Source organism: Gallinula chloropus (assembly GCF_964237585.1).
Source record: "Gallinula chloropus genome assembly, chromosome: 1".
Taxonomy (NCBI): domain Eukaryota; kingdom Metazoa; phylum Chordata; class Aves; order Gruiformes; family Rallidae; genus Gallinula; species Gallinula chloropus.
Window position 1 is genome coordinate 133751191 of NC_140085.1, and position 27706 is coordinate 133778896.

General features: G+C 40.3%; 1 protein-coding gene across 2 annotated transcripts; it reads right to left on the reverse strand.

Annotated features, from left to right (window-relative positions):
• On the reverse strand, positions 1 to 27336 carry PRPS2 (phosphoribosyl pyrophosphate synthetase 2). Of its 2 annotated transcripts, XM_084262959.1 has the most exons (8): positions 27173 to 27336; positions 16393 to 16576; positions 13971 to 13991; positions 10324 to 10422; positions 9149 to 9273; positions 6171 to 6344; positions 2450 to 2609; positions 1 to 712 (listed from the first exon to the last, which is right to left on the reverse strand). In XM_084262959.1, exons 1-8 carry the CDS (start codon positions 27292 to 27294, stop codon positions 620 to 622), a joined length of 978 nt encoding a protein of 325 aa, XP_084119085.1. In that variant the 5' UTR covers positions 27295 to 27336; the 3' UTR covers positions 1 to 619. The 2 variants fall into 2 exon arrangements, with proteins under 2 accessions (XP_084119085.1, XP_084119086.1); XM_084262960.1 differs by lacking the exon at positions 13971 to 13991.
• Between the last annotated feature and the right edge of the window lie 370 nt (positions 27337 to 27706).

Here is a 27706-nt window from a genome sequence, read left to right on the forward strand (position 1 = left end):
AGATGTTAAGCAAACAATTTAATGTAATGAGAGCTTTACAAAAGAAACAGCAGCCACATATATCTTGTGGAAAAATGAAGTGTATGAAACAGTTATTATGGATGTGTCGACAGTTCCTCAAAATTACCATGAAGTTTAAATTCTGTTAGGGCTTATAATATAATATTGATGGTAGTTGAACATAACAAAACAAAACCCAACAGCTGTTTGCCTGACAGAAGAACAGATACAAGGTACCCAAGCCTGCAGCATTTAGCTTAACACAGAAAGTGATCTTACATGCATACAACCCATTAAGTTCTCTGAACAGTTAGTAGTTCTGTATAGAAACACAGAGCTGAAGCATCAGTTTAGCAGAAAGGGGAGACAAGCACGTAAAACAGAACTTATACAACACACAAGACTTCCAGACTCTCAAGGGAATTCATAAAGTTTCTGCCAGATGGAGATTTATTGCCCATTTACGAAGAACAAATGGTAATTACAAGACAAATATAATAATCAAACATACAAGCTCCAAAATTGTACAGAGGTACTTATTTCTTGTGGTTGAGATGTGCTGCTAAAAACAGTGCTAGCTGAAAGGACCTTCCCAGAGGTGCCGTGTCATCTCCTGCAGTTACAAGGGAACGTGACTGAACAGGTAAGACACGGATTCACCGTTGTGTGTTCTTCGAATTGCCTCAGCCAGGATCATGGAAATGTCAATAAACTGAGAGAAAAAAAAAATCCAAAAGATAAATGTTATGGGATGCCAAGAATAGTTTATAAACATAACAAACATCTGATTTGCCATTTTCCCCTTAAATCTTCCAGGAAGTAACACAGTATTAAAGCACTATGTACCTCACATTTATGTAAGAACTGTATTAATACAAGGTACAAACTCAGAGATTGAGTAAGGAAGCACTGAATAAGATTGCTACACTGGCATACTGCTGAAGACTTCTGGCACAGGTCACGTTGTCCAAAAACTATTCTAGCCATCAGATGGCAGTGTTCACGTGCCACTAACACAGTTTAAGGGACTCCTCGGATCACAGCCTGGTTTGGGTTGGAAGGGACCTCAGAGGCCAACTATTCTCAACCCCCTGCCATGGGCAGGGACACCCTCCACTAGACCAGGTTGCCCAAAGCCCCATCCAACCTGGCCTTGAACCCTGCCAGGGAAGGGGCAGCTACAGCTTCTCTGGGCAGTCTGTGCCAGGGACTCACTGCCCTCACAGGGAAGAATTTCTTCCTAATATCTAATCTAAATCTCTCCTCCTTCAGTTCAAGCCCCCTACCCCTTGTCCTATCATGACTTTCCCTGATAAACAGTCCATCTCCAGCTTTCCCGTAGGACTCCTTTATGTACTGGAAAGACTGCTATAAGGTCTCCCCAGAACCTTCTCTTGTCCAAGCTGAAAAAACCCAACTGTCTCAGCCTGTCTTCACAGAACAGGTGCTCCAGCCCTCTGATCATCTTCATGACCCTCCTCTAAACTCACTCCAACAGCTCAGAAGTAGACAGACAGACAGACAGACATCTAGTTTATCTAAATAAACGTCATGTTTTTAAAAATACAAAGTTGCAATAAAAAACCCCAAACAAATAAAAGAAAACCAAGGAAACCAACCCACAATGTTTTATACTTTCTTCCACTCTATGTTAAGGATAAATTTCAAATGGGACCCCAGAACAATCTCATGTAAAAGCTAATGGCATAATTTAATTTTGTATTTTTAGTTTAGCTATTGAAAAAGAAATATCTCATTGTTATCTTGAGCATTTTCATTAGTGTATTTACAAAATAATAAATGAAGTCTAAGACTTCTGTGGCATCTACATAACTAACTCAAGTTCCAAATAGGAACATCGTATGATTAAGATGGATCAAAACCACCCAAACCCCAGCTAATTTTACATTTGCCACTGTTTCACAATCAAGCATACTCGATCTGCTGCAAATACCAAATATTTTGAAGCACTCTATTGTACTACCTGATTCCCCTTAAAACAGTTCTTAGAGATGCTTTAGCAAGATGTTCTACAAACACCACACCTGCGCAAGACATTTTAGCATATTTTCTTCCCTCTGAAGGCACAAATTCTAGTGTCAGCAAACAGCAACATACAAATCCCCTACAAAGAGAGGCTGGGGGAGCTGGGCTTGTTCAGCCTGGAGAAGAGAAGGCTGCGGGGGAACTCATTGCAGCCTTCCAGTACCTGAAGGGAGCTTATAGGCAGGAGGGGAATCAACTATTTAAAAGGGTAGACACTGGCAGGACAAGGGGGAATGCCCCGTCCCTGGAGGTGTTCAGGGCCAGGCTGGGTGGGGCCCTGGGCAACCTTGTGTAGATCCAGGCTGGAGGTTGGTGTCCCTGACTGTGGCAGGGGGGTTGGAGCTCTGTGATGCTTGGTGTCCCTTCCAACCCAGACCATTCTATGACAAACACACCACTGTACCTGAATTTTTGGGCAGTGTTTCATTTTCTCTTCTTGAGGGATTGTATTAGTTACCACAACAGCCTCAAATGATGCATTATTAATCCGAGAAATAGCAGGACCAGAGAAGATGCCATGAGTAAGAATGGCATAAACTTTAGTAGCTCCGGCAGATACTAACCTGTGGAACACAAAGGAAAAGTATGCTGTCATGCATGTATATGTGGTTACAGGTAAAGCCAGATACAAAGGTCTAAAATACATTTTGCACACAAATTCCTACTGGAAGCTAGAAGAGGATACAGTATCTACAAAATAATTCAGAGAAATTTAAAGTTTTTCAGGTTATAAGAGTAAATCTCAAATAATAATTAAGTGAAAAAGTTCATAGCTGTGATACTAAATCTAAAATGCTGCACTTTTAACCAGATCAGCACAACATTTAACTAAATTCCATAAGTTTTCTATCTTAACCAGCCAAAAATTAAGTCAGTGGGATGGCAGCATTCACAACTCTATTGTGGCTTCATTATTGTCCACCTTTATTTTCATTTGCAATTCAAACAATCTGCTTGGAAAGAGTTTCTGAGGAGGGAGAAATGTTAATGATTAAAAGCTTAGCTTACTGCAAGGTTGTGGGAAGACAGGCAGCTGATCCACGCACACAGAGAAGTGATGTAGCACAGGAAAAACAAAGTACAAATCAAAGAACTAGAACACTTGTGAATTAATCAGCATCTCCTTAGTTTGGTTTTGACTGGCCTCTCTGCCTTCAGACGTTTAGCTATTTTCTAGTCTTACAAACAGAGGTCCTGAGAATGGCATTTTATCAGATCATAGACAAGTATGGTAAGGTAGGGAAAGAATCCAAAACCACAGAAACACCTTGCTTGGAATGACTCAGAATCAGAGTTTTCTGATCATTCTCAGCATTGCATTTAGTAGCTGCAGCCTACAAGGAGTATGCACTATGACAGGGTGAGAGTGTACCACGGTTCTGTATTTAAGTTTATATTTAAGCAAGTTGTGCTTCTATATCTGAAAATACAATTCGTAGTTCACCTGCTTGGTACACATCTAGGTTGCTGAGATAAAGAGGTTTAAAGTATTTTGGGGAGCAAGTCTAATTAACCACAAAGTACATCTCACCTAGATGTGGCATAAATGAAAAGCACTGTTTCATGCCAAGAACATGACATAAGGCAGCAATACTCAAACAAAAGTAGCTCTGAGTGAATGCTACAGATACAGCAAAGATTTCTGAAAGCCTTGAAATTGGATTGATAGAAGCCTACTGTAGGCAAATAAAGAAGGGCTTCTTTCATAACAGGAAAAAAGATACAGGCCTCCTCCTTTTGCCAGGAATTAGCTACCTTGATGCACAGAAGATAAAAAAAAAAAATCATTGTCTAGGCAATTTGTGATATTGATCTGCAAAGGCCACAGCCCAGAAATATACTTTGGTGTCTGATGTAGGTTAGTATGTGGATAACAACTGCACAACAACTCTTTGCAAAACTCTATCAAATGTCCAAAGTGAAACACAAGAGCATATTACTGTAAGTTTTTGACATCCTTTTTTTCCTAGATGCAAACAGCAAGTCTGCAACTAAAGACTCAACTCATGGGATGCTCTTTACTTCAAGCCACAAAGAATAATGCCTAACTCACTTAAGCTTCACCCTGTTGGTTGGACACCATTTCCCACAGCATTCTCCAGGAGAAACTGGCTGGTAATGGCTTGGGTGGGCGTGTTCTTTATTGGGTAAAAAACTGGCTGGATGGCTTCAGAAGAGAATTAAATCCAGTTAGTGGCCCATCACAAGTGGTGTTCCCCAGGGCTCAGTGCTGGGGGTCACTTCTCTTTAATAGCATCATAAATGATCTGGATGAGGGGATGAAGTACACCCTCAGTCAGTTGGTAGACATCACTAAGTTGGGCAGCAGTGTTGATCTGCTTGAGGGAAGGCAGGCTCTACAGAGGGATGTGGACAGGCTGGATTGATGGGCTGAGGCCAACAAGGCCAAGTGCTGAGTCCGGCACTTTAGGTACAATAACCCTATGCAACACTTCAGGCTTGGGGAAAGCTTGGCTAGAAAGCTGCCTGGTAGAAAAGGACTTGGGTTGTTGCTCAACAGCTGGCTGAACACGAGCCAGCAATGTGCCCAGGTGGCCAAGAAGGCAAACAGCATCCTGGTTTATATCAGGAATAGTGTGGCCAGTAGGACTAAGGAAGCGATCATCCCCCTGTACTCAGCCCTGGTGAGGCTGCATGTCAAGTACTGTGTTCAGCTTTGGGCCCCTCACTACAAGGAGGACATTGAGGTGCTGGAGCACATCCAAAAAAGGGCAGCTAAGCTGATGAAGGGTCATGCATACAAGTCTTATGAGGAGCAGATAAGGGAACTGGAATCGTTTAGCCTGGTGAAAAGGAGGCTGAGAGGGGACCTTTCCACTCTCTGCAACTACCTGGATGGAGGTTGTAGCCAGGTGGGTTTCGGTCTCTTCTCCCAAGTAACAAGTGATAGGACAAGAAGAAATTGCCTGAAGTTGTGCCAGGGGAGGTTTACATTGGATATGGGAAAAAAATACTTCAATGAAAACATTATTTGGAACAGGGTTCTCAGGTTGAGTCTCCACCCCAGGAGTTACTTAAAAGATGTGTAGACATGGTGATTAGGGACATGGTTTAGTGGTAGACATGGCAATACTAGGTTAATGCTTGGACTCAATGATCTTAAAAGTCTTTTCCAAGTGAAATTATTTTATGACTCAAATACAGTCAGGTACCACAAGTACCACATTGACCTATTTTGGGCACAAGACTTTGACACTCAATTTCTAGAAATATGTTACACAAGAATAGAAATTCAAAATTCTCTCAACTGAAATCTACTAGACTTGGAAAGGTTTACATCCAAGAGAGGCAATGCCACAGTACGTGCTCAGCAACATCAATCCTGTGTCTTGTTCTTCAGCAGTACCTTCGCACTTCCAACATGGGGGTGGACTTTGCTACAAACAATATCAAAATACTGTATCTTTGAATAGAAGATTTAAAGCCTCAGGGCTCCAGCCAAGTTTAGCTTGCAGCCCTTAACATACCAAACCAAAGTTGGTAGAACATGTTTGGATACAAACAAACAGTCACACAGGAGCATTTTAGTCCAGTATTGCTCAACTGTAACACCTCATATTTGTTGTTAGTGAATTTCAGTCCATTGCTACAATTTGTCAAGATGATTTTGAAGCTAGAGTTACTGCGATATCTATTGAGTTGTGAAGCTACAGGAATAGGAATAATTAATAATTTCAGGAACCAGTAATTTTTTAAAGACATAAGTAAACGTTGAATCTAGAATAGCTTTGTGAAAGATTGCCTGAGGAGAGTAGAACAGCTCCACGATGAGGCTTAATAATAGAAAGATCTCTTGTCATTTCTGTATTGGAACTGAAAAGTGCACTAGATGTCCCAAGTCCCTTCCAAATGACATGCCTTTTTATTTATTCTGTTGTCTTTTTAAATATAGATAATATGTTTCTGTAACTATTTTCACAATTTCACGCTCTAAAGTAAGACAGTTTGATCACAGGACTGTAACAGACCTGAGAATCAGGGTGACGTCATGCAACCCAGCTTCAGGTTGGGTTATAAATATGCAGGGCACAGCAGCTGTGTTCATTTGCTATCTGCAGGTCACAGCACAAAGAGACAGGAGGCCAGTTCATAATAATACTTACTTCTCTGCTGCATGACATATCGTGCCACATGTGTCAGCCATATCATCAACAAGAATTGCTACTCTGTCTTTCACATCACCAACCAAGACCATTCTGTCCACTTCATTTGCCTTCTTTCTTTCCTTATGGATGAGAGCAAATTCCACATTCAGTCTGTCAGCAATTGAAGTAACCCTAAGTAACAGGAAGAAATACACCATGTTTACAGAATTATTTTAAAAGACAGTGTCATGCATGTGTATATGTCATAAAACACAATTTTGATGTTTCCTGGCCTTCAAATTACCACAGCACAAACTTTTGCAGGTAATGAGACAGGTTAGAAGCAATCTTAATCCACTGCTAATAAACACAACTACAAGGTCCTAAGCTATATTCCAGAAATGGAGTTTTTAATTGTGTTTGCTTTGGGTTTCTACCATTAAGTTCCTGATTTTGAAAACATTTCAGCTATTCATAAGTTTTTTTCAAGCTGCTGTGATGCCTAATCACACTAGATAGTTTATAGTAGAGGTAGCTTCAATTCTAAGCCTTCAACAGCACGCACTTTAACACCCTAACTGAAAATGCCATTGCAGTAATGTGAAACCAAACCAAACCAAAGGGAAAATCCAACCAAGCAAGCTAAGAGTGATTAACAATTCTTTCAGCAGTCCTTGACTAGTAATCAAGTACCTTACTTCACTAGTAATTCCCCTTTTAATACATCTGCTCCACACAGATCTTTTCAAACTATTCATGGTACTCTCTGGTGGCCAGACAAACCTCTAGTAACAAACTTAACTTGTTACAGGCTTCTGATTGCTTTCTTACTTTTTTTTTAATATACCAGAGCCAGTAAGTATTGAGACTATATAGGCATAGTATAGAATACTAAGCTTTCTATGCTGGCACAACCTTGTAGCTTGTCTTTAGGAATATATTTAGAATGTTAACAAGGTGGTTAACATGTACAATTAATAAGAGTTTTAATTAGTTAATAATGAAACTATTAATAAGGTTTTGTTTCTTTACCACTTAAATATGAAGCTATTAGTTACAGCAACATCCTTCCCTACTTCATCAGCAACTGCTTGGTTGATTACCACAGAAAGGTACCAAAGACAGACTCTCTCATGTTAAATTAAGTGAAAGTGGTCCTTAAAAGATAAATGCTTATGATGAACTTGATAATATACAAATATTGGGGGTGGAGTGGTAGCATGGAGAAGAGAAAAATACTGTCTCTGGACTTGAATTCTAAGAGAAGGCTGTATTTTATAACACCCTCCCACAAGAAAAACAACACACACACACCCAAACTCCACAAAACCAAAAAACAAACCACAAAAAACTCAACGGTAAAAATACCCCAGTATTCAGATAAAAATGAACAAAGAAACTTAATTGGCTGAGTTATCTGAATTTTAGAATGCTTTCTGTGTTTTATATTCTTCACACTACAACTTAATTTAAATAGGAATTGATTCAATGATGTAGCTTAAGAGACAATTAATTAATATAGCTTTAATATAAGGAGGATTTGAGAACAGAAAGTATTTGCATGTTTTGGATTATAGTAGAATATGGCTGTAGCCATTTGAGCTGTGGAACGGCCTTGAAGATAATGAAAGTGAAGATAAGAGTAATAAATAATGAGACCAATGACCAATTAAGAGACAGAGTGTATCTTGTTTTCAGATAAAAAGGGTTCCTAACTAGTGTGTGCAGGAATGTGTTTTTGAGACTATGGAGAAAACCGTGAAGAGCATGTGCTGAGAGAGGGGAAGATGCCCAGCCTTCCTCCCTGAAGACCACTGGAAGACCCCCTGAGTGTCACTGAGCATGCTGTATCTGGGTGGAGTTAATGTACATGACTGGAAATAATTTGCATAACCCTGCCTTTTCTTAGCAATTATAATGAATATGTAGAGTTAATCTGTATAAATATGAGAAATTTTGCTTTAAACAGTGCACACATTTGGAGGAGCCATCCCCTGTGTGCCCAGTGCTGCAATAAGGGATACCTGCTTCAGTCACCAAGGCTATTGAATTTTGATTCTGGCTTTGAGACTTCAGAACAACTACAGAGTTCTAATCAGTCTTATTTCCCTATTAATTACTAGGACATGAAAACTCACAACAGATCCAAGGACTTCAATTAAAATTAATTATGAGTGTCTTTCACATTTTTCCCCATACTATATTCCAAACATTGAAATTACTGTGGGATTACAGGATTCTTATTCCATTTGCCTTTGTTCCCCTTCAGTTTTGTAGCAGCAGCACAACCAATAGAACTTGAGAATAAGCATTTAACCTCGATAGTATGCTTACCACCTCACCAGCCAGCATGCTTCTGAGATTTTGCATTAGCTTATGCTCAGATATCAAATAAAAGATAGGCTGCTAAATGAGTAACACATGCTGGGAATGCAGAAACACTTCAGTGAATCAACCTCTCTATTTTCACCTTTTGCCACTGAAAACAAAACTTCACACTCTTTTTCTAGTATTCACAGTGCACAACTCAGGGTCAAGAGGTTTATAGCTGGAAGGCAATAATGCATAGAAAAAAGAAGTATGACTCAAGCAAGCTCTTACCTAAGTGCCAGCAGGTGCAGTAGGGACAAGCCATATGCTTTGAGAAGGGAAACAGGTAATTCCAGAGCAAAGCAGGAAGAGGTGCAGCAACTGGACTAAAGAAGCAAGCAGCAGGAAAAATCTCATCCCTCCTGCAGAGGGATTCAGCTAATGAGGCCATATCCAAGGAGAGAAAAAAAAAAGATTTTCTTTAGGGTATATAAAGCTCCTGGGTGTTTTCAAGCATGAATCACATTGGAAGAACTAGTTGTTCTGTTTTTACAATACAGTTCGATTCATCAGCAACATACCCTATTTCTTGTACAATTTTAGAGGGAAAAAAAAGATGACTAGACAAACTAGTTCATTAACCACTTACTGTATGGAAAACTACCAGTTTTAGGCTTGTACAGTACCTTTTCGCACCACCTGCATCAGGTGAGACTATGATGCAGTTTCTCCACTCCAAAATGTTCTCTTTAATCCACTGAAGCACTGCAGGTTCTGCATACAGGTTATCTACTGGTATGTCAAAGAAACCCTAGTCCAACAGAGAAAAGGTTTAATGAATATATGATTATGCCATGAACTTGAAAGAGTCAAGCCTTTGCCTTTCATTTATGGTAGAATTTTAATTAGAATTCTATATTGGCCTAATTTTGCCCTCCGAGATTAGTACCGAATGTAGCACAAGTTAGACAGTAAGGTCTCTAAAGTCTCACCCAAGAGCAGTGAAATAAAGAACAGCTGTTTCCAAATGATACAATAATCAGAAAAGATGACCACCTTCAGGCACTCAAGTAAATTCTGCTTGTGAAAAGCTCTCAATCCAGTGAGTAATAACTGAACCTCCATAAGTTTCAGCTGCTTGACATGAACAGGAGTATTTCAATATGGGCAAGATTCAAGATAGTATTGCTTGAGCAGCAGAAATGGAACCTTTGTGCAAGTTGTCACAAGAAATCTGTGTCAGACCAAAAGTGAAACTGCTTTTATTTGCATGACATATCTAGCATAATAGGAAATTCTGGTTAAACAATACCAGAACTGGAAAAGAAGGTATATTCTAGAAAAAAACCCAACAAGGTACAACTGAGAATGACAAATGATGTCTGCTCTGTGTCAGAGGAAAGAATTTCATGATTTCCTGGATGCAGGAGTAAGCCAGCTAAGGGTTGCCAGCCTCCATCTCTACTTCTCTTAAGAGGCTATTATTTCCTTGGCTGTAACACCAAAACTCTATCTAGACCAATACTATAATCCCTGGCTGGGCCAAGATTAAGAGAACATGCCCCAAGCCAGTACTTTTTAATGTTCTGAGAGCTCTTAGACTAGACATGGCAAATACCACTGAAGACTCTAGAACACAAGTATTCAAAATGCCTGCAAAATCACCCTATGGAATCAAGGCTGGTCTCTTTCAAAAAGGGAACTTAATTAGAAACAGGTAAGTGAGACTTTCTTTGAACCCTGAGAACTATACTTCTGTCTACAGCCTTTCAAAGTAACAAGAGAAACAGTAGAGTTAATATTAGATTTTCACATTAATTCAATAAAGCCCCTGAGCCAGTTAGTAAGAACCATAAGTTACCTGGATCTGAGAAGCGTGCAAGTCCATGGTGATGATGTGGTCAGCCCCTGCAACTGACAGCATGTTGGCAACAAGTTTTGCAGAGATTGGAGCACGGCTCTGAGGAATAAAGCACAAATGTTTAAATTTTAAAAAGATTTCAACAAGATGCAAGGAGTCAGAAAGTGATCTGGTTTTATTCATTATTTCTTTCGAATGTTTGGAATCCAGATAGGAAGAGCTCCAGAACTTTAGCCAAACTAGCCTGTCAATAGCTGAGTTTGCTATTAGGGTTTTCAAACTCAGCAAAACATTTAGGAATATCTAGACCAGTTTGCAGTCTGTCCAATAATGTTTTGTAGAAGTTAGATTATCAAGCACATAAATTGGGGATGAGATTTTCCAATTCTTCTACTTAAAACTTTCATCTGGCTTTTCTGTAGTAGAAAGGTAGACAACCCCCATTTCTCTAATTTACTACTCTACATTAACATCCAACTCTCAAGCAATTACTGTGTACTAAGAAACATCCCCAAAAGCAAAGATTGAAGGCAGAGTAACCCAAAATTGAAAACATTGCTTTAAAACAAAGTTAGGGTCAAGCATTTCTTCATGAAACAGTAAAGCTTGTAAAAGATCCACCTTGGCAGGGGTCTTCTACCCCAGCCCATTTATTTATTTGTTTTTGCCAATTCAGGCTTAATTATTGGATTCAATTAGAAGTCTAGAAATCCCAAAGAGGGGGGGGGGGGGGGGGGGGCGGGTGGGAGCAGGTGGGGTGGTAGAAAAAAACAAAGTGGAAAGAAAAAAGGAAGAGCAAAAATCTAATTAGCAAAGTTAATGCCAACGTCAAGAGCTTTTTAAAAGTGACAGGGATGTGGGACACACAGCAAGATAAAAAGAGAGAAAATGAAAAATCATGACTGGAGAATACCTTACTTCTTTCTAAATCAACTCATTTTTTTTCAGATTCTTTTATGCCCTGAAAAAGCTGAGAAGATGGTCAGTTTTCTCTGTAACAGAAATACTAAACAGAACCTCCTGCTTTCTCATTGCCAACCTTTAAATAAGACTATTAGCTGGCAATAACATTAGCATGAAGGCAGAACTTCAATTCAGAGTTTCCATCTCATTGTCAGACTTTTTTTTGCTGGCATGGTATTCTCTCCTGCTACACCTCTATCAGCCTCATTTAGGCCCCTAGGAACCCACCCTCCCTCCACCCCATACACACAATTACAGAGTATCTCTACTTTATTTCCACTGATGCTCAAGGGCATAACCTAAAGGAAGCTGAACCACTGCCAATTTATCCTGGATGCTTTTCCATCCATGTCATATGAAGGAGACACTTTTTCTCAAATCTTTTGCTACCTTAGGTGGAAACTTGACATTTTTCTGGCTTTATCTACAGATTGCCAACATTCTTGCAGAAAAGAAACAGATATTGCAGTCATTCTTATGGCCAAATCAAGTTTATCATTGTAATTACAGAAATGCTTTATTTTGATAACTACCCCTCTATTCCTTTTGGTTTTAATGTTTCATTACTGTCTGGTCTGTGTAAAATACACATTAGATATACAGCTAGCACTTCTCTAGATCTCTGCAGTTAGGACACATATAGCTTCTGTAAGAGTTTGCTATCATTAGTGTCTCAGCACAGATGATTTTCTGGTTATCAAGGACTGTGCTGCACCTCATTTAAGGTCAGTTCTGTAAGGATAAGTCACCCAAAGCTTTCTGGGTATTTCTATTACTAGTAAACTTTTAGTTCATGCCATTCAAATTCCTGATCATATCATTTTAGCTGCACAAACTGAAATTTTTAAGCTGGGCTTCAAAATATTCTCAAATCTCTGGAAGCATCTAGTAAAACAAAGATTTAGTTTCTACTCCTTTGACTCTACCACAATGTTCTCTTACATCTTTGCAAATATCTGTTTTGATGTCTAACAGGTGATGTTCAAACCAGAGGTTTGCTCCCCTGCTTGTCCTGTCCCTTCTTCCCAGGCTACAGAGTTTCACCACTTCCCTTGTCCTGCACACTGGGACTTGTCTGACCCTACAGCAGCTCAATGACACCACTCACATGAAAACTAAGGGAAAAGAAAATGGCAAACCAGGACCACTCCCTCTAGCAGAAACAAGTAACTACTTCATGCAAGCCACTAACGGCAAATAACATTCTTCCCTGCGGATGGTTTCCCATTTCTGCTCCATCCAGCATTCTTAATCGTTTCTATTTTTTCCCCATTTTTGTTCAATGTGAACACCACTCAACTTGTCTCACGTACCAATATGAGTATCACCAGCACAAAATAAACCCCCAACATACCCAAATGCTTTTCTGCATCAAACACTAATGTATACGTTACCAGTTGGTACCTCTTTTCAGCTGCTGGCCTTGCAGGCTGCCTTCCCAGAAGGAAGAACTTGAAGGTTTTACCACTAGGTAACTGGCTTTAGCAGACATGCACACATCACAGATTGCCTACGTGTTGGAGGACAGAGGGTCTTGGAAGGAAAGAGGAGCCAGACACCAATTCCTGTTCTCAAGAATGGGCTAGTAGGTGATTAAGACAAATGAAGTTTGCAGCTATGTGAAAGTTTCCTTCACACAAGATCGTGCATTAGAAGAAAACACACATAACGTCCAGAAGGATTTAAGATTTGATTGCTTGCTTAGAAAATGAGTTTTGTGTTACAATATGAGCCGAATTGAAGATTATTTTAAAATCAAAGGAAATATATTTATGGGAACCTCAGATAACCTGGCCTCATTATTCAGAAACTTGGATGACAAAGGTAGATGAGAACTCAAGGTTTTCTTTATCTTGGCAATTGTAAGGTTTGCTTCTGATCAGAGAGGTAAGAACAAAGAGATTCACAGCATTCATTGTTTCATTTTTTGACACAATTCGAGATTAATTTCAGAATTGTTAGTGTGAAACACGACATTACATTATGTACAGAAATGAAATTGCAAAAAAATCGCTGAGTTTTGTTCCTCAGCAAATTCCCCACTTGGATATAACAAGTTATAGAAACGATTTCTTCCTTTGTGATGCATTACAAATTTATTCACAATTCTTAGAATTACCAGGAGCAAGGAGCAATCCACAAAGCTAACAACCTCACAAGAGTAACTATGCAGAGGACACATAGCTGAAAGGAAAAGTTGTCCATCAAGATTAAAGCTCTGTTGCCTTCAAGCATCTTATTACATTGTCTCACTTAAAATGCATCACATGCATATTCAACAACAAAAAAGTAAAAGTAAAAAATTCAAGAAACCCCAAAGATTTATAACTGGAACTTTCACTTTCAAGAAAGCCAGTTGTGAAGTGTACGGATACTGAATGTCCACTAATGCATTACCTAAATTTATTTTTTTTAAAAAAAAGAGTATGCTTTGAAGCTTCAGAAGTTGACAGCCATTATCTTGCATGCCCAGATAAATTTTTAACTAGAGACTAGAAGTTTTCCAGTAGCAGATTATTCCACAGGATTATTGTCATGGCCTAGGTGAAACGCAACTGAAATCAAGAAGTGAAACTGAAAATTTTCCCAGTTATACATAATGTAACCCAGTAAGTTTCATCCTTTAAGGCCATATTAATGGAAATGCATAGCGTTAGATTAAAAAAAAAAAAAAGGATACCTACCCAACGCTCCACGGACCCCTTCTACAAATCAAAAAAACAAAGTTACATGAGCTGTGGAACACCAAACTCACCTGTCACTCTACTTCTAACTTATCTCTGCAGCATCCTACATAAAGGTGTCCTGCCCATGGCTTGGAAGGTTAGCACAACTAGAGGATGCTAAATTCAAGTATGGCCAAAACAGATACACCTGAACTGCTTTTAAATTAACTACCTTGTGTATCAGAATTACTCTACTCTCAAATCACTTGATTGTGTCTAAATTAATTTACCAACTCCAACTTCTCTATGACTCTCAGAAAGCCTCTATTGTTTTAAAACCCTATGTTTCTCATTTAAAGCTTTTCCAGGTCTAGTGTTAAAATTTCCAGAGTAGATTACACAGTCCTTGTGCAGTATATGATGTTTTACTACAAGTCTCTTTCCTTAAATAAACAAATCAAGAGCACTTTCATTGTTCTCAGCAATCATAACTGCAGCAGAGGCACGAAGAATATGAGGTTATTTCAAGCAGCAAGGACTCGGTCTGTTTAGTTTTTTGTGGAGTAAGGTCAACAACAACTTAAATTCAAACCAGAAAACAGCATCCAGCTAGTGAAGATTATACTGTTTCAGTTCATAGTCAAGCAAACTACAGCAATATTTTTCACCAGAGAAAAGAAAATCTAAGTATAACTATAGGAAGAAAATGGCTGGCACTTTACTGACACTTCAGGCAGCACACAACTTGTGCACTCAACATGGGTCAAAGACCAAGAGATGTGATGCAATTCAACAGGAGGAGGAAAGATCTCCCTGTCAATAAGCTGACCAATGTCGACAGCTATATTATAGCTTACTTTGCAACACAGAGGTCAACTACCAAGGTTAATTTCCAAAGATGGCAAACATTTTCTCAATTGCAAAACAGAGGTAAAAAAAAGAAAAAAGAAGAAAAAAGAAATGGCTTGCTTGGAATTGCAGAACAACTCTGTGAAACCCAGAGAACAGTCTGGAACAATGCTCAAAATCTCTGTTAATCAAAATCTCTTCCCTAGGCTATCTTCAGATGGCCTTTCCAAAAGGCAAAACGCTCCTGGGTGGCAGACTGGGCCACCATACAGCGGTTTTAAGTGGCTCTTAGAAGTCTGCCATACATATTTTGGGTACCCTTGACAACGCATAGCCTAAATGCATGGAAAACTGAGGATACACTTATCCTCTTATCACAAAAAGAACTTACAGGATGGTCCAGCAAAGTCTTCCAATATGAATTTGGAAATCAAAACATAGTGAGATGCTTTCCTTCCCTGTCAGCAAAATGTTTACTGAATCCCTTTTAAGCTCTTTTGATAAAAAGGTTATTTCTGCTCTCCTGACCAGGGGTGAGCATTATTCAATACAAAGTAAAAAAAATAGAAATTCCAAAAGATGTTGGCAAATAATAGCTACTATCTAACCCCAAAGTTCTGTTTTTGGGAGTACAAGTGGGTCTTCGTATGGCGTTAGAGAGCCTGCACTTAAAGCATGAGTATATTGGAAAATAACTTTTCTGTATTTAGTTCTGTTCTCAGACATCCCAGGCTGAGCATTACATATTTTGTAATATTTGCTGTTATTTTCAGCTTTTGCATTACTGCTCAGTCTGGCTATGTTTTTATGTAAAAGAATGCAGAGAACAACAGAAGGCTTTCAGGATGGTTTGCTTGATGCCCAAAGTGAAAGGAAGGGGGAAATCCATTCATGGAAATTATCAGAGGGGAGCAATTTTCCAAGACAACAATCACTGCAGTCCAGTCTTAAGAGCCAAATTTACATTTATTCTTGTTAATGCTTTTCAAGTGAGTTTAGGTAAAAGTAACAGTCACATAACATAGGGGAGATATTTTTTCTATATATAGTAGAGACAGGAAAGTTTAGTTCTGTGTTTTTAAAAATGAAACTTAGCTGAACTATTGTAGTCATCAGCTACAGCAGATTTAATCAGTTCCTTCCATTTGGCTCTCTGTTTAGCCACATAGGGAAAAACCCACCTATCTACATAATGGTTACAGCACTTCAAATTTAGGATTTAATTCCATGTAACTAAAATGTTTAAAAGGGTGTACTCCTATGTATAGAAGTTGAAAAAAAGCCAGAAAAAGCAGGAAAAGCAGTCCTATAAGGTGAGGTTTGCTAGTGGAGTACTCTGCAATATACTACACAGATAGGATGTACCTACTTTTTCAAATTGAAGGTGTGTCAATTATCAAAACACAAGCAAAAATATTTTATTGTCTCACTTCATTCATCTACAGATGATATAATTGATCATTTTATTAAAAAAGGATGAAAAAGGGCAAATCTTTCAAATCATTTAGTTGATGAAAATGTTTTATCTCCAAAAATTTCCAGTAAACAAACTGAAAAAAAAGTCTTCCGAAATTACACAGTTCTTACCTACCTTGTCTTTCTTATCTTGCCTGGCATATGGAAAACATGGAATTACAGCAGTCACTCTGGAGGATGATGCAATCTTGCAAGCATTGATCATGATGAGCAGTTCCATTAAGTTGTCATTTATTTCTCCACAGCCACTCTGGATGATATACACATCTTCTCCTCTCACGCTTTCACCAATCTCTACACTGAAAGAGCAGGAAATGACCACTTAAACACCAGAATTACTGGAAAAGCATTATTCAAGAAAATCAGTTTCATTTTAATGAGCTTTCACAGGTTTATCCTGATTCAGAGTAAGTTTTTGTTACAGTAATTTGGAAAAATGTACCCTTGGTACAAAGCCCATTTTATTATCAGTCAGTCTAATACTTACTTTGGTGTAAATATGGTCTTCGTAAGGTCAGCACCAATGAACATGTAATTATGTTTATAGCACTGATGCAGCTCACCATTGTTAAATTTGATACTACTTTTTTTGATTTAGTCTGTGTATTCCATGTCCTTGCCATCTCCCAAGGAGATGAATTGCCTAGATGGTAAGTGCAGAAACAGAGCCAACTTCAGAGCACTAAATATTACCTGCATTAAAATAGCTCCTTAAAAAGGGCAATTATTTTTTTTACAATAATTAAGATGTAACTAAATTCAAGGAAAAGAGAACTATCAAATCGTATCTGAAAACCACAAGCCTGGTTAAAACTGACACTGTTACATCCAAGTAAATTACTTTTTCAAAAATAATCTTAGAAAAAAACTAAGAGGGCTGCTCATCAACAGCTCCTCATAACACAACAACTCTCACATGGTGTCAATTGTTATATTTGCTCTAACTGTGCTTAAATATGTTGGTTCCTTATCATAGTATCTAGGACTTATTTTATTCTTCCATGGGTCTCAAGGCAAATTCTGGCTCTGATCACTGCTCACAGCACAGACTAAAAATAAATAGAATTTATAAAGTAACAGGAGAATTAAAATGAATCAGTTGAATGTAGATTCTTTTTCAATTTTAAACCCAAGAGAAATCTTCTTTTGAACCACTCTAACTTTTCACACATGTTGCCCCAAAACTTACACATAAAACCAGCAGACTAATCTTAATTTTTCTGTGAATCCATGCACAACGTGCCAGAAATACAGACTTCCTAAACAATGAGGCAAGCTGACCTTTCAAACCCAGGCTCTGAGGTAGTCTTGATTATTAAATGCTAAAATATGTTGGGCCCTTATTGAGAAGATTGCACAAATAAGCAAAAGCTTCTAGCTGAAGCTATCCAAACAGCCCAGATATGGATAAAATAATTTATCTGATTTCTAATTTCTCCAACACTGACACTTCTTCTAGCCAATCACTGTCTGAACAACTTTCGTTTATCAGCTTTCAGGGTGCTGTGTAAGACTTTGCTGTGTAGCTTTGTGTAGCTACAAAACACAGAAAGGAATTTACTGCCTAAAAATATCTTAATGATATGCAGACATTTGATTTATTACCATCAAGATAGTTGAGGCCATGCTGCCGGCTCCTCTACTCTGCTCCTTTGCAGTTCCAAACAAGCTATTAAAAGATCATGTCTTAATTTTTCTCCTGAACACATTGTTTTGGCCTAAGAATGTTACCAGAGTGATTTCTTAACACCAAAAGAAAGCAAATCATCTATGAAATGCCATGATCTCTGGAAGGAAAGAGGCCGACAGGGACAGTGTCATCTGCAGACATATCAGTGTTAATCCAGAAAACCTTTCAGAAGCTTTCAAACACACAATTTTTTTCATCATAAAACCGCTCCTTCCTAATCCAGGGTTTTGATCAATGGGATAAGGCTGTTCAGGGAAAACTGTTTTGATCAAAACATTTTCTCAGTTTGTTTTCCTTTTGGGAGCTGAAAAAGTTTTGGTCAACTTAACTGATATTCAGCAAGACACTCAGTGTATCCCATAACTGGAAGAACTGTTCAGGCTGGATTAGAAGTGCTACCAAAACCAGTTCTGGTGTTGGAATACCACAGTTCTACTTCCCAGAAGTATAAACAAAACTAACTAAATTGAGAAACATGTCATTGCTTCTGGACGCACAAATCCAGCCCAGAATAAAGCATCTACCCACCAGTTTATGGATGCAGCCTCAATCATTGTTACAGATTCATGGATATTACAAGGGCTCTGAAAAACTGTAATCACCACTTGACTCTGCATTTACACAGACCAACTTAACACTTCTTGTCACATACCACATCTTTGCAACAGATTCAAAGAAGACCACCACCACATGCCCAAGTCCTATGGCACCTCTTTTTCAAGAGGTGTGAAGTCTCTTAGAAGACTGTGAAGTTACACTTCAGTTCTGGAAACTAACCTAGGACCCATTACAAAGGAGAAGAAAGTAGAAAAAGACTAGGGAAACATCAACAATTTTCAGGGGATAGTGTTATTGGAGTGACAAAGGAGGGCAGAATAAGATTCTAGTACTTGGGGAAAAGAGGTAACCACTAGTTTCATGGATATGTTATGTAATAGGAAAAAACTCTGCTGAATGACAGACATGATCTTAATGTTCATTATATACACAAAGAACACTGAATTATAACATTCAGAATTGTTTTTCTCCTTTAAAAAACAGTCATTTCCAAGCACTCCACTAAGAAATAACAGGTTTCAGAAGGTCAGGGAATATACTTTGAGATAAATACAGATACGATTAATACAATGGACCTGAAGTGGTGCTCCTTCCATTGCCATTAACTACTATCTTTCAATGACCTTGTGCTAGAAATAACTTTTTCATCTTGTAAACAACTTAGAAAACAAAAATCCTTCTTTCTTACTTGCTGCATTTGAAAAAAGTGTAATGTTTTTCAGGCCCAAACGACATAGATACTTGGCACACGGTAGCATGAACGGACATGGATATGTTTAAGAACTACCTTTTCTACTAGACACAGAAGTTATGTGCAGACTAAAATAATTCAAGTTTAATTTAAGACTTGCACAGCATTCAGGAGTATCCCAGTAGCATAATCTAACCATTATGTAAAGATCTTCTCCCAATCACCTGGAGGCAGCTACGTAAGAGATCAGTATCTCTTCTTGTCTGCCTTCTCAAAGAGTGGGATTGAGCAGTACTGTGTAGACTCAACCAACAGGCACACAGCTGCCTATTTTTCCTTCACCAAGGAAAGATAATTGGTCATTGTGTTTCAAGTATTCCATCAGACATGGCCTGTACTAACCACATCAGTGTTTTTTTTTTTTGTTTGAGGTTTTGGGGGGTTAAGTTTGTTGATAATTTTTGGGGGTGGGAGGTGGGTATTGGTGTGTGTGAAGGGTGGCAGCTTGGGTTTCTTTTCCTTTTTTTTTTTACATATCTAGGTATAACCAGAAAAAAAAGAGACTGTAGTATCAGATCTCTGAAGTATTGTACATCAAATAGCTATTAGAGAACACTAAACTAACAAGTCACAATTTGTCACAATTATTAACATTACTATTAAATTCTACGTAGACCATCTATATAAATAACCCCCAAACAGTTAATAAGGTTATGAAACAATTTCACACAGTGAGGACACAGGAAGAACGTAAGAACAAGCTCTTGCCTCAAGATTACAAGCTTTGTTTGTTTTATGCAATTTAATCAAATTCAGCTATTTGGTAACAGTTTAAATAAACTTCTCATTGAAGAAGAGTCAACAAAATCTGTACATTACAAGCCAGTAAGAGTCCTGACACCACACAATTATGTTTTAAAGTAAAAATCATAGAAATCAACAGTCCATAAGAGTAATAAACTTTGAGCCAGTTGTATGGAAACCACAAGCACAAGGCTCTAGCTGGGAAAGACAGACATTAAGACTGGATATTGATGAAAACCAAGTTTGGGTATTGGTATCCACATTCAGCTTGCAAAGGCTGATTTGAGAATTCCATTCAGTAAGTAGAAGCTTGGATAGACTAATTACCATGAATTAAGGATAAGGCTCAAAATCCACTTACAGTACAAATATATTTCAATGGCTGAAGCATCCATTAAGCAAAATTCAAAAGAAGGCTGAACTCCTTCTGAGCTACATTTATAGTACTGTCAAAAAAGAACTTACAGTGTTGGGAATTTTAAATTTGTACATTCTGACTAAAAAAACAGAACCAGACTAAAATGATAAATAATGTAAATACGTAACTAGAATCCTGTTCAAATCATGCACTTAAAAAGGCCCAATGCACCTTTTAAAATAATTACAACAGATAAAGTTTCTAGCCATACTTACATGTAGTAAGATTTATCAAGCAATTTAGGTGCTAATAAAATATGTGTACACTTCAGGCACTTTTAATAACCAGATAAGCAGCCAAAATTTAAGGTCTTGACTACTTGTATAGTAGATCAGCATCTCAAAAGTCATCCTGCTGGTTTCAGCTGGAATAGAGTTATGTTTTCTCATTAGCAGCTGGTATAGTCCTCTAGTTTGGATTTAGGACAAGAATAACATTGATAACACAGATATTTTTAGCTGTTGCTAGCACTCAAGACTTTTCAGCTTCTTATCCTGGCCTGCCCATGAGAAGGTGGGGATGCCCAAGAAGCTGGGAGGGGGCACAGCTGTGACAGCTGACCTCAACTGACCAAAGGAATATTCCATAACATGTGACATCATGCTCAGCATATAAAACCAAGGAAAGGAGGAAGAAGCGGATATTTGGAGTGCTTGCCTTTCCAAGTATCCCTTATATGTGACAGAGCCCTGCTTTCCTGGGCTGGATGAACACCTGCCTGCCTGTGACCACTGGAGAATGAATTGCTTGGTTTGCTTTGCCTTGCATGGGTAGCATTGTTTTTATCTCAACCCACGAGTGTACCCACATTTATCCTTCTGATTCTCTCCCCCATCCCACTGGAGAGGGAGCCAGAGTGGCTGCATGGTACTTAGCTGCCAGCTGGGGTCAAACTATCACAGTAATCAGGAGGCCCACATGCTGAATTTGCAATTCATAGAAACTCAGCCAATGGAAAGCACTAAGCAGAGGGGTGTGCTTGACCTCTTACCTTTGGAAATGCATTTTGTAAAGTCTTCTAACACAAGACCACTAGGCACATACTTCAACTGCTGTGATGTTATATAACAAAGTAGGTACCAGCAAAGCCCAAAGCAACAAAACCAATAAGAACGCCACAGTTGGTGTGAAGTCTACAGATATTCTGTATCTCCTGGCACCACTTCAACTCTAAGCTCTTCCCCAAGACAAATCTCCAACTAGTTCTTCAGTGACAGATGCCCGATCCTAATAGCAGTCTTTGGCACGGTAAGCACCATCAGACAGACAATAAATACCCTCTTACTCTCCGCTCCAGCACACAGCTGGCCGCTGCAAGAGGAAAACTTTGTTTAAAAGGGCATGGAGTGATAGGACAAGGGGTAATGACCTTAACCCAAACGTGATATTAGATATTAGATTAGGTATTATGAAGAAATTATTCCCTATGAGGGTGGTGAGGCCCTGGCACAGGTTGCCCAGAGAAGCTGTGACTGCCCCCTCCCTGGCAGTGTCCAAGGCCAGGCTGGATGGGGCTTTGGGCAGCCTGGTCTAGTGGAGGGTGTCGCTGCCCATGGCAGAGGGGTTGGGACTCTGAGGTGCCTTCCAACTCAAACCAGGCTACGATTGTAATTCTAAAACTTGAGCAGCTCTGGGTTGAGCCATGTGCAGTCTGAAAGGAACCCTCAGAAATTTTGAAAGAAAGGTCTAACAAGTTTGAGCACATCCAAAGTCTTCAGAAGCTGAGTACCAAACTCTGCAGCTAAGGACATGTAGGATCATCACTCATTGTTCACACAGGTTATTTTTTGGTTTTAAGTTTCAAGCATTTAGCATCTAAAAGATAAAAAGTGCACACTATACAGCAAGGACCTTTTCTGAGTCAGAAAAAGTGGCTGAATTTGCTGCATCTTCAGTTCCCTGTATGAGCAAACATGCACAACATGCAATACAGAAACCATTTTTAGGATATTCAACTAAGCTGGTAAAAATCTATTTCTGCAGCGTTCCCTTGCTCAGGAGTATAAGCAAGCAGGCAACAAGCAAAATAGCCACCTGAGCTGCCACAGGCAGAGCATAACCACCCCAGCTGTGAATCACTCCATGGTATGAAGAGACATTTCACATCCTAGCACATCCCTAATCCCTAACATCTTCATCTATCAGCAGCCTATGATCGGAGCTTGCTACTTCATAATTAGGGGTCTGCAAACACCCTAACCATCCTCCAGTGAGAGTGTACAGTTAAAGGCCCCCAGAGCAGCTGAACCCAAAGGAACCAGAGTACAGGAAATGTACTGAGGTCATGCCTCATCTGAGACAGCTGCAGTAGAAGCGTTAGAGAATGCTGAAGGAAAGATGGGACAAAAGAGTTACAGCCCAGTGCTGATCTGTGCATCCTTGATATAGACTCTGATATCAAAGTTTCCAGGTTTGTTCATGATTTTTTCAATTATTTACTTTAGAGAAAAAAACCCTTTTTCATTACCCAACTTTGTATTATATAGAGACAGACATCCATCCTTGTAAGTATTCCCCAAAGAAACATCAGCTATTTTCCCACCATCTTCCAAGATTAAATTTCAGTCCAAGATACCAGTTTTATCTGTTTACTTACAAAGAAATGCCCCTCCTATCACCACCACAGCTCTTCCCAATCAGCAGACAACGTCCCTTTACAGTTCTCTTAAATCTGAACAGCATACATTAGCTCAATGCTTCTGAAACAAGCCAGCTTCAGCAGCTAAATAAGGCTGTGGGTAGGCAGCCTCTGAATTCACACGTGCCAGACAAGACTTGAATTTCTTCCTCACAGATACATCAAGAAGATCTGCAAGTCTCACTTCAGACAGTGAACCTGGCAGGAAGAAGCAAGGAAGTTCATGGGAATGGGTGGGAGCACTCGCATCTCTCCCAGTGAGAGAATTTTATAAGGGGATGCCACCCATGACTCCAGTATCTCCATTTTGAGATTCACAATTATTTCAAGGAGAGAGTTAAGAGTCTTTAGAGAAGCAAACATACCGTATACTGTAAGAAAATACATTTAAGAAGTGATGTAAATTCAGTGATTTTAAAAATGATTATTATTTTTAATCCACTGACACCAAAAATACCTGCAATGGGACTTAGTTCTGTAGCAACTATAATTAAATTCCATCTAAACGTATTTGGAGACAATTTTGCAAAAAAACTTCAGGGCATTTAACATCTGTATGCTTCTGTTACATATCTGTCCCACAGAGTTTCATCATGCAGAAGCTACAACAGCCACGCCTGTTTAAGGACTTCCGTTCTTTTCCTCTTCCTCCAGCCTGCCCGGCTCTTCCACTGACAGTTGCTTGTGGGGTTTAAGAAGATAAACTGACTGAGCCCCTAATGCAGCCCTAATATTTTGCCAGATAAGTGAGAAGGTGGTGCCACATGAACTCCTACCACAACACAGTGGTTGGTACTTAATTGACATGCAGACTTTGAATACTAAACAGAGTTATCTTCCACAACCAGATATTATTGAGGAACTCTCTGCTTTAGTTAGGGTCACTTGACTTTGCTAGTCAGATGAAGGAAAGCATTTCCATACAGTTTAGGTGGAAGGAGGGAAAAAAGGGGGCAGTGGTCAAGTCTACCAAGACCTTCCTTCACCTCCTCTAGCAACAGACATTACTTTCCTCAGTTACAGACTTATAAGAATACCAAATGCCTAAATTGGAAGAGAACTGGGATACTGCTAGATATGCTTAGTCTCAGGATGAGTTAACATAAGAAGCCCACTGTGGCTAAATGGGCAGATACATTCCCAACTCCAGAAATGTAAATTTACATTTACATTGTCAGTGGTGGTCCCATCCCTTGATAACTTCAGGGTACAGCTTTAGCTCCTCAAACCCACATACATTTACTAAGCATTGGGATGGAGACCAAAACCTTGAGTTGAAATATAATGCAAAATATTTAATGACTCTTCCCTTAATTCTATTCTGCAAGACAGACTAACCACATTTCTTAAGGAAAGGGCTTCCAGCTAGGACCCTTTGACAAGGATTTAAGCCTGGGGCTGCACACATTTATCAATTTACATATAATTTACATTTAAGATAATGCAGCAAACAGCAAAACAGAATTTTTAAGAGGTGAATCTTCTCTGCAACTTGGTAACTTAACAAATCTGACAAAGCAAGAGTTTATTTACCCTCAGGCCCAGGCTTATCTGTTTGCACAGGGGTTTGCCTGAGTGCCATAGGGAAGGTTTAAGGTTCTTTTGAGCATTTTAACTATCGGGTTCTAGTATTCTGCAATACCCTAAGTGTGTTTTGTAATGCCAATACACTTGTTTATAAATTTAAAAAATGTCACAAAAATAAGGAAAAATGTGTTGGATTATCTTTATATAGGAAGAAATAAATTTTTGCTTACATGCAAAGAAACTTTGCCCTATAGACTGAAAAATGAGATGCCTCAGGAAAGGATCACTGCAGCATAAATATCAAATCAACTTTAGCTGTAGCTCCATTTCAAATACATTGTTGAGGAATTCTCTTATTACTATTGCTGATTTTTCTATAAAGAACATCAGTCTATGAAACTGGAAGGCAAACATCCTGAAATGAGTTGCTAAGTATATGGAAAATATTACCCACTTAATACATAGGGGACACAACTGTACTTGCTGAAGGGGAAATGAGAACTTCTTTTTAGAATCTCAGAAGTATGAAGTTGTAAAAAAAAAATAAATTTTGAAGTGTTTGGTTTTGTTAAGTGTTAAGGCATTTTAAGTTTGTAGGGGAGGAGGGGGGGGGGGGGGGAAGAGCCTCACAGGGCTGCAACAGACACAGTCAGAAATAATGTTCAGATTAGATACATTCCTCATATCTATACCACACTGCATCCCTACTTGCCTAAGAAAATAAACTGGCACTACTAGATTAGCCAAACCATTGACATGCTGCAGTCATCATCACCACATACTCGTTTGATGGCAGAGGCCAATACTGCACACCTGCAAAAATAGGTGAAATGATAAACTACAGATTATTTTTGTATCCTGAAGCCTATCATTTAATTAACTTACCCCATTAAAAAAAAATATGCAAACTTTGGAGATAAATTTCTACCTTGGATCAATTAATCTCTGCTTAAAACATAGCAAACAGCAGAACAAGAGATAACTGTCACTGAAGAACAAATATTAAAAAAACAGGCATAAGTTAGCAAGAAAGTCATGCAACCAAATACACAAATTAAGTTTTATCACACAGAAAAGAGATCAAAGAGCAATAAAGAGAGTATGGAACTGGAAAGACTTGAGAGAAGATTTAAACCTTCACTGGATCAAGAATGAATAGGAGTGTTAGAGTGTGCAAACATTAGGTTGCATAAACACTGATGGCAGAGGGTTTATAGTAATGCCAGTGAGCAAAACTAGAACAAGAGCAATTAAACTGAGAATGCAAAAACATAGTCAGAAGAGAAAAACACACTTTGTGAAAGCAATTTTAGAATACACCATGTTAATCTTTCAAAGGAAGCAATGAAAACACGCTTGTTCAGGAGATTCAGAACAAGAACTGATCAAAATAAACGTACAATAACTTCAGAGGCTAACCAGCTACTTACAGATGGGAATGTGCATTACAGAATCAGCTGGCAGCCTCATCTTATATACACCTATACAGAAAAGCAGTTGCACAGTCTTACCAGCTATGGGATGAATGTACAGCTGCCACCTCAATTTAAAATTAATTAAAAATGAGTACATGAAGTAGGTGGGTCACAAAGGTAAGATGACAAGCTAGTGAAGAAGGGCAATATTGTTAGCACTGGCAAGCACATTCCCAGAGAGTGAAGGTGAGCAAACTGTTGTCCTTATGGCTTCATGCAGGGTTTTTCACACTGTTACCAGAGTGACTCTCTGCGTTGGGCTGGGCAGGAACCTAACATGCCTGCCTCATGCAGCAGCTGCAGATTAAGGAGGGGAGCCATACAGGAGCTGCAAGTGGCCCACCACATGGCTGCTGCTGCAAAGCAGAGATCAGTCACAACAAACCCTGATGTGCGTTTTGATCCAGGGTCTGTTTCAAGCACCTAATCCCTCACCACCATCCTGTTCTTACACCCGCTCGTACACAGTCCTACTTACAGAACTGCATCTTACGCTGCGATCAGCGAAATCGAGAGGCTTTTATCTGTACAACAGCCATAAAGGTGGCGATGAACCATTTAGTCCCCTCTCTGTGAAGGGCGGGATGAGCCCCTCCTCGCAGACAAGCTGCCTGTTGCAACCACCGCCCTCACCCCACACGAGGATGCTCTTCACCCGGACAGGGGACGCTGCCAGCCCTCCGATGCCGCGGGAGCTGGGTCAGCCCGAGCGAGCCGGGACAGCTCCGCCACGGGCCCCTTCAGCCGGCAGCCGGAGGGGGAACGAGTGCCGAGGGCCCGGGCAGGACACACCGAACCACGCCGTTCCCCCGCACCTGGCCAGGGGTTACCCATACGCGGCTCCCGCCCCGGCGCGCCGGCTGAACCCGGCGGCCCGGGGCAAGTGAGCGGAGAGCAGCAGCCCAGCCGCAGGGGTGTGGCCGGGGCGCGCCCGTGACGCCATCGTGACGCCAGCGCAGGTAATGCCGCCCCGGGCGCCGCCCCCCCTCCCACCGGGGTGAGGCGGCGACTGAGGAAGGGGTGCGAGGCAGCGAGGGCTGGGAAACACCGGTCCCCGGGCGTCACCGCTCACGGCCGCCGCCCGCCCCACGCACCTGGTCTCCTGGTTGCTGAACTTCTTGGTGACCACCTTGCCCAGCTCCAGCCCGAGCCGGTCCGCCACCCGCTGGGACAGGTCGTGGTGGGAACTGCCGCTGAACAGCACGATGTTCGGCATGGCGGGGGAACCTAGAACGGGCGGGCAGGCTCGGGACTGCGACAGGAGCGAAAGAGAACGCAGGGGCCACGGCGCGGGGTCAAATAATCGGCGCCGCGGGCCCGCCCCCTGCCCTCCGCCAGCGGCGGGGAGGGGCCGGGGGGAGGGGCGAGCCGGGGCGCGGGGCACAGGTAGCACCGGCAGCACCGGCGGCCGTTAGCCGGCCAGGGGCGGTGTGGAGGGAGGGGCGGCGCTCGGCCGGGCAGAGCCGGGCAGGGAGGCGGGCAGGGCCGGCCGCTCCCTCTCCCTCCTCTAACCCGAGCCCCCGTGCCCTGGTGCTGTCTGTGCCCCTTCCTAGGCAGCGAGCTGCCGATCCCTGTCAAGAGAGTTAGGCCGGGCTTTACCTAATCCGGGCAGAGCTCTGCCCCCGCTT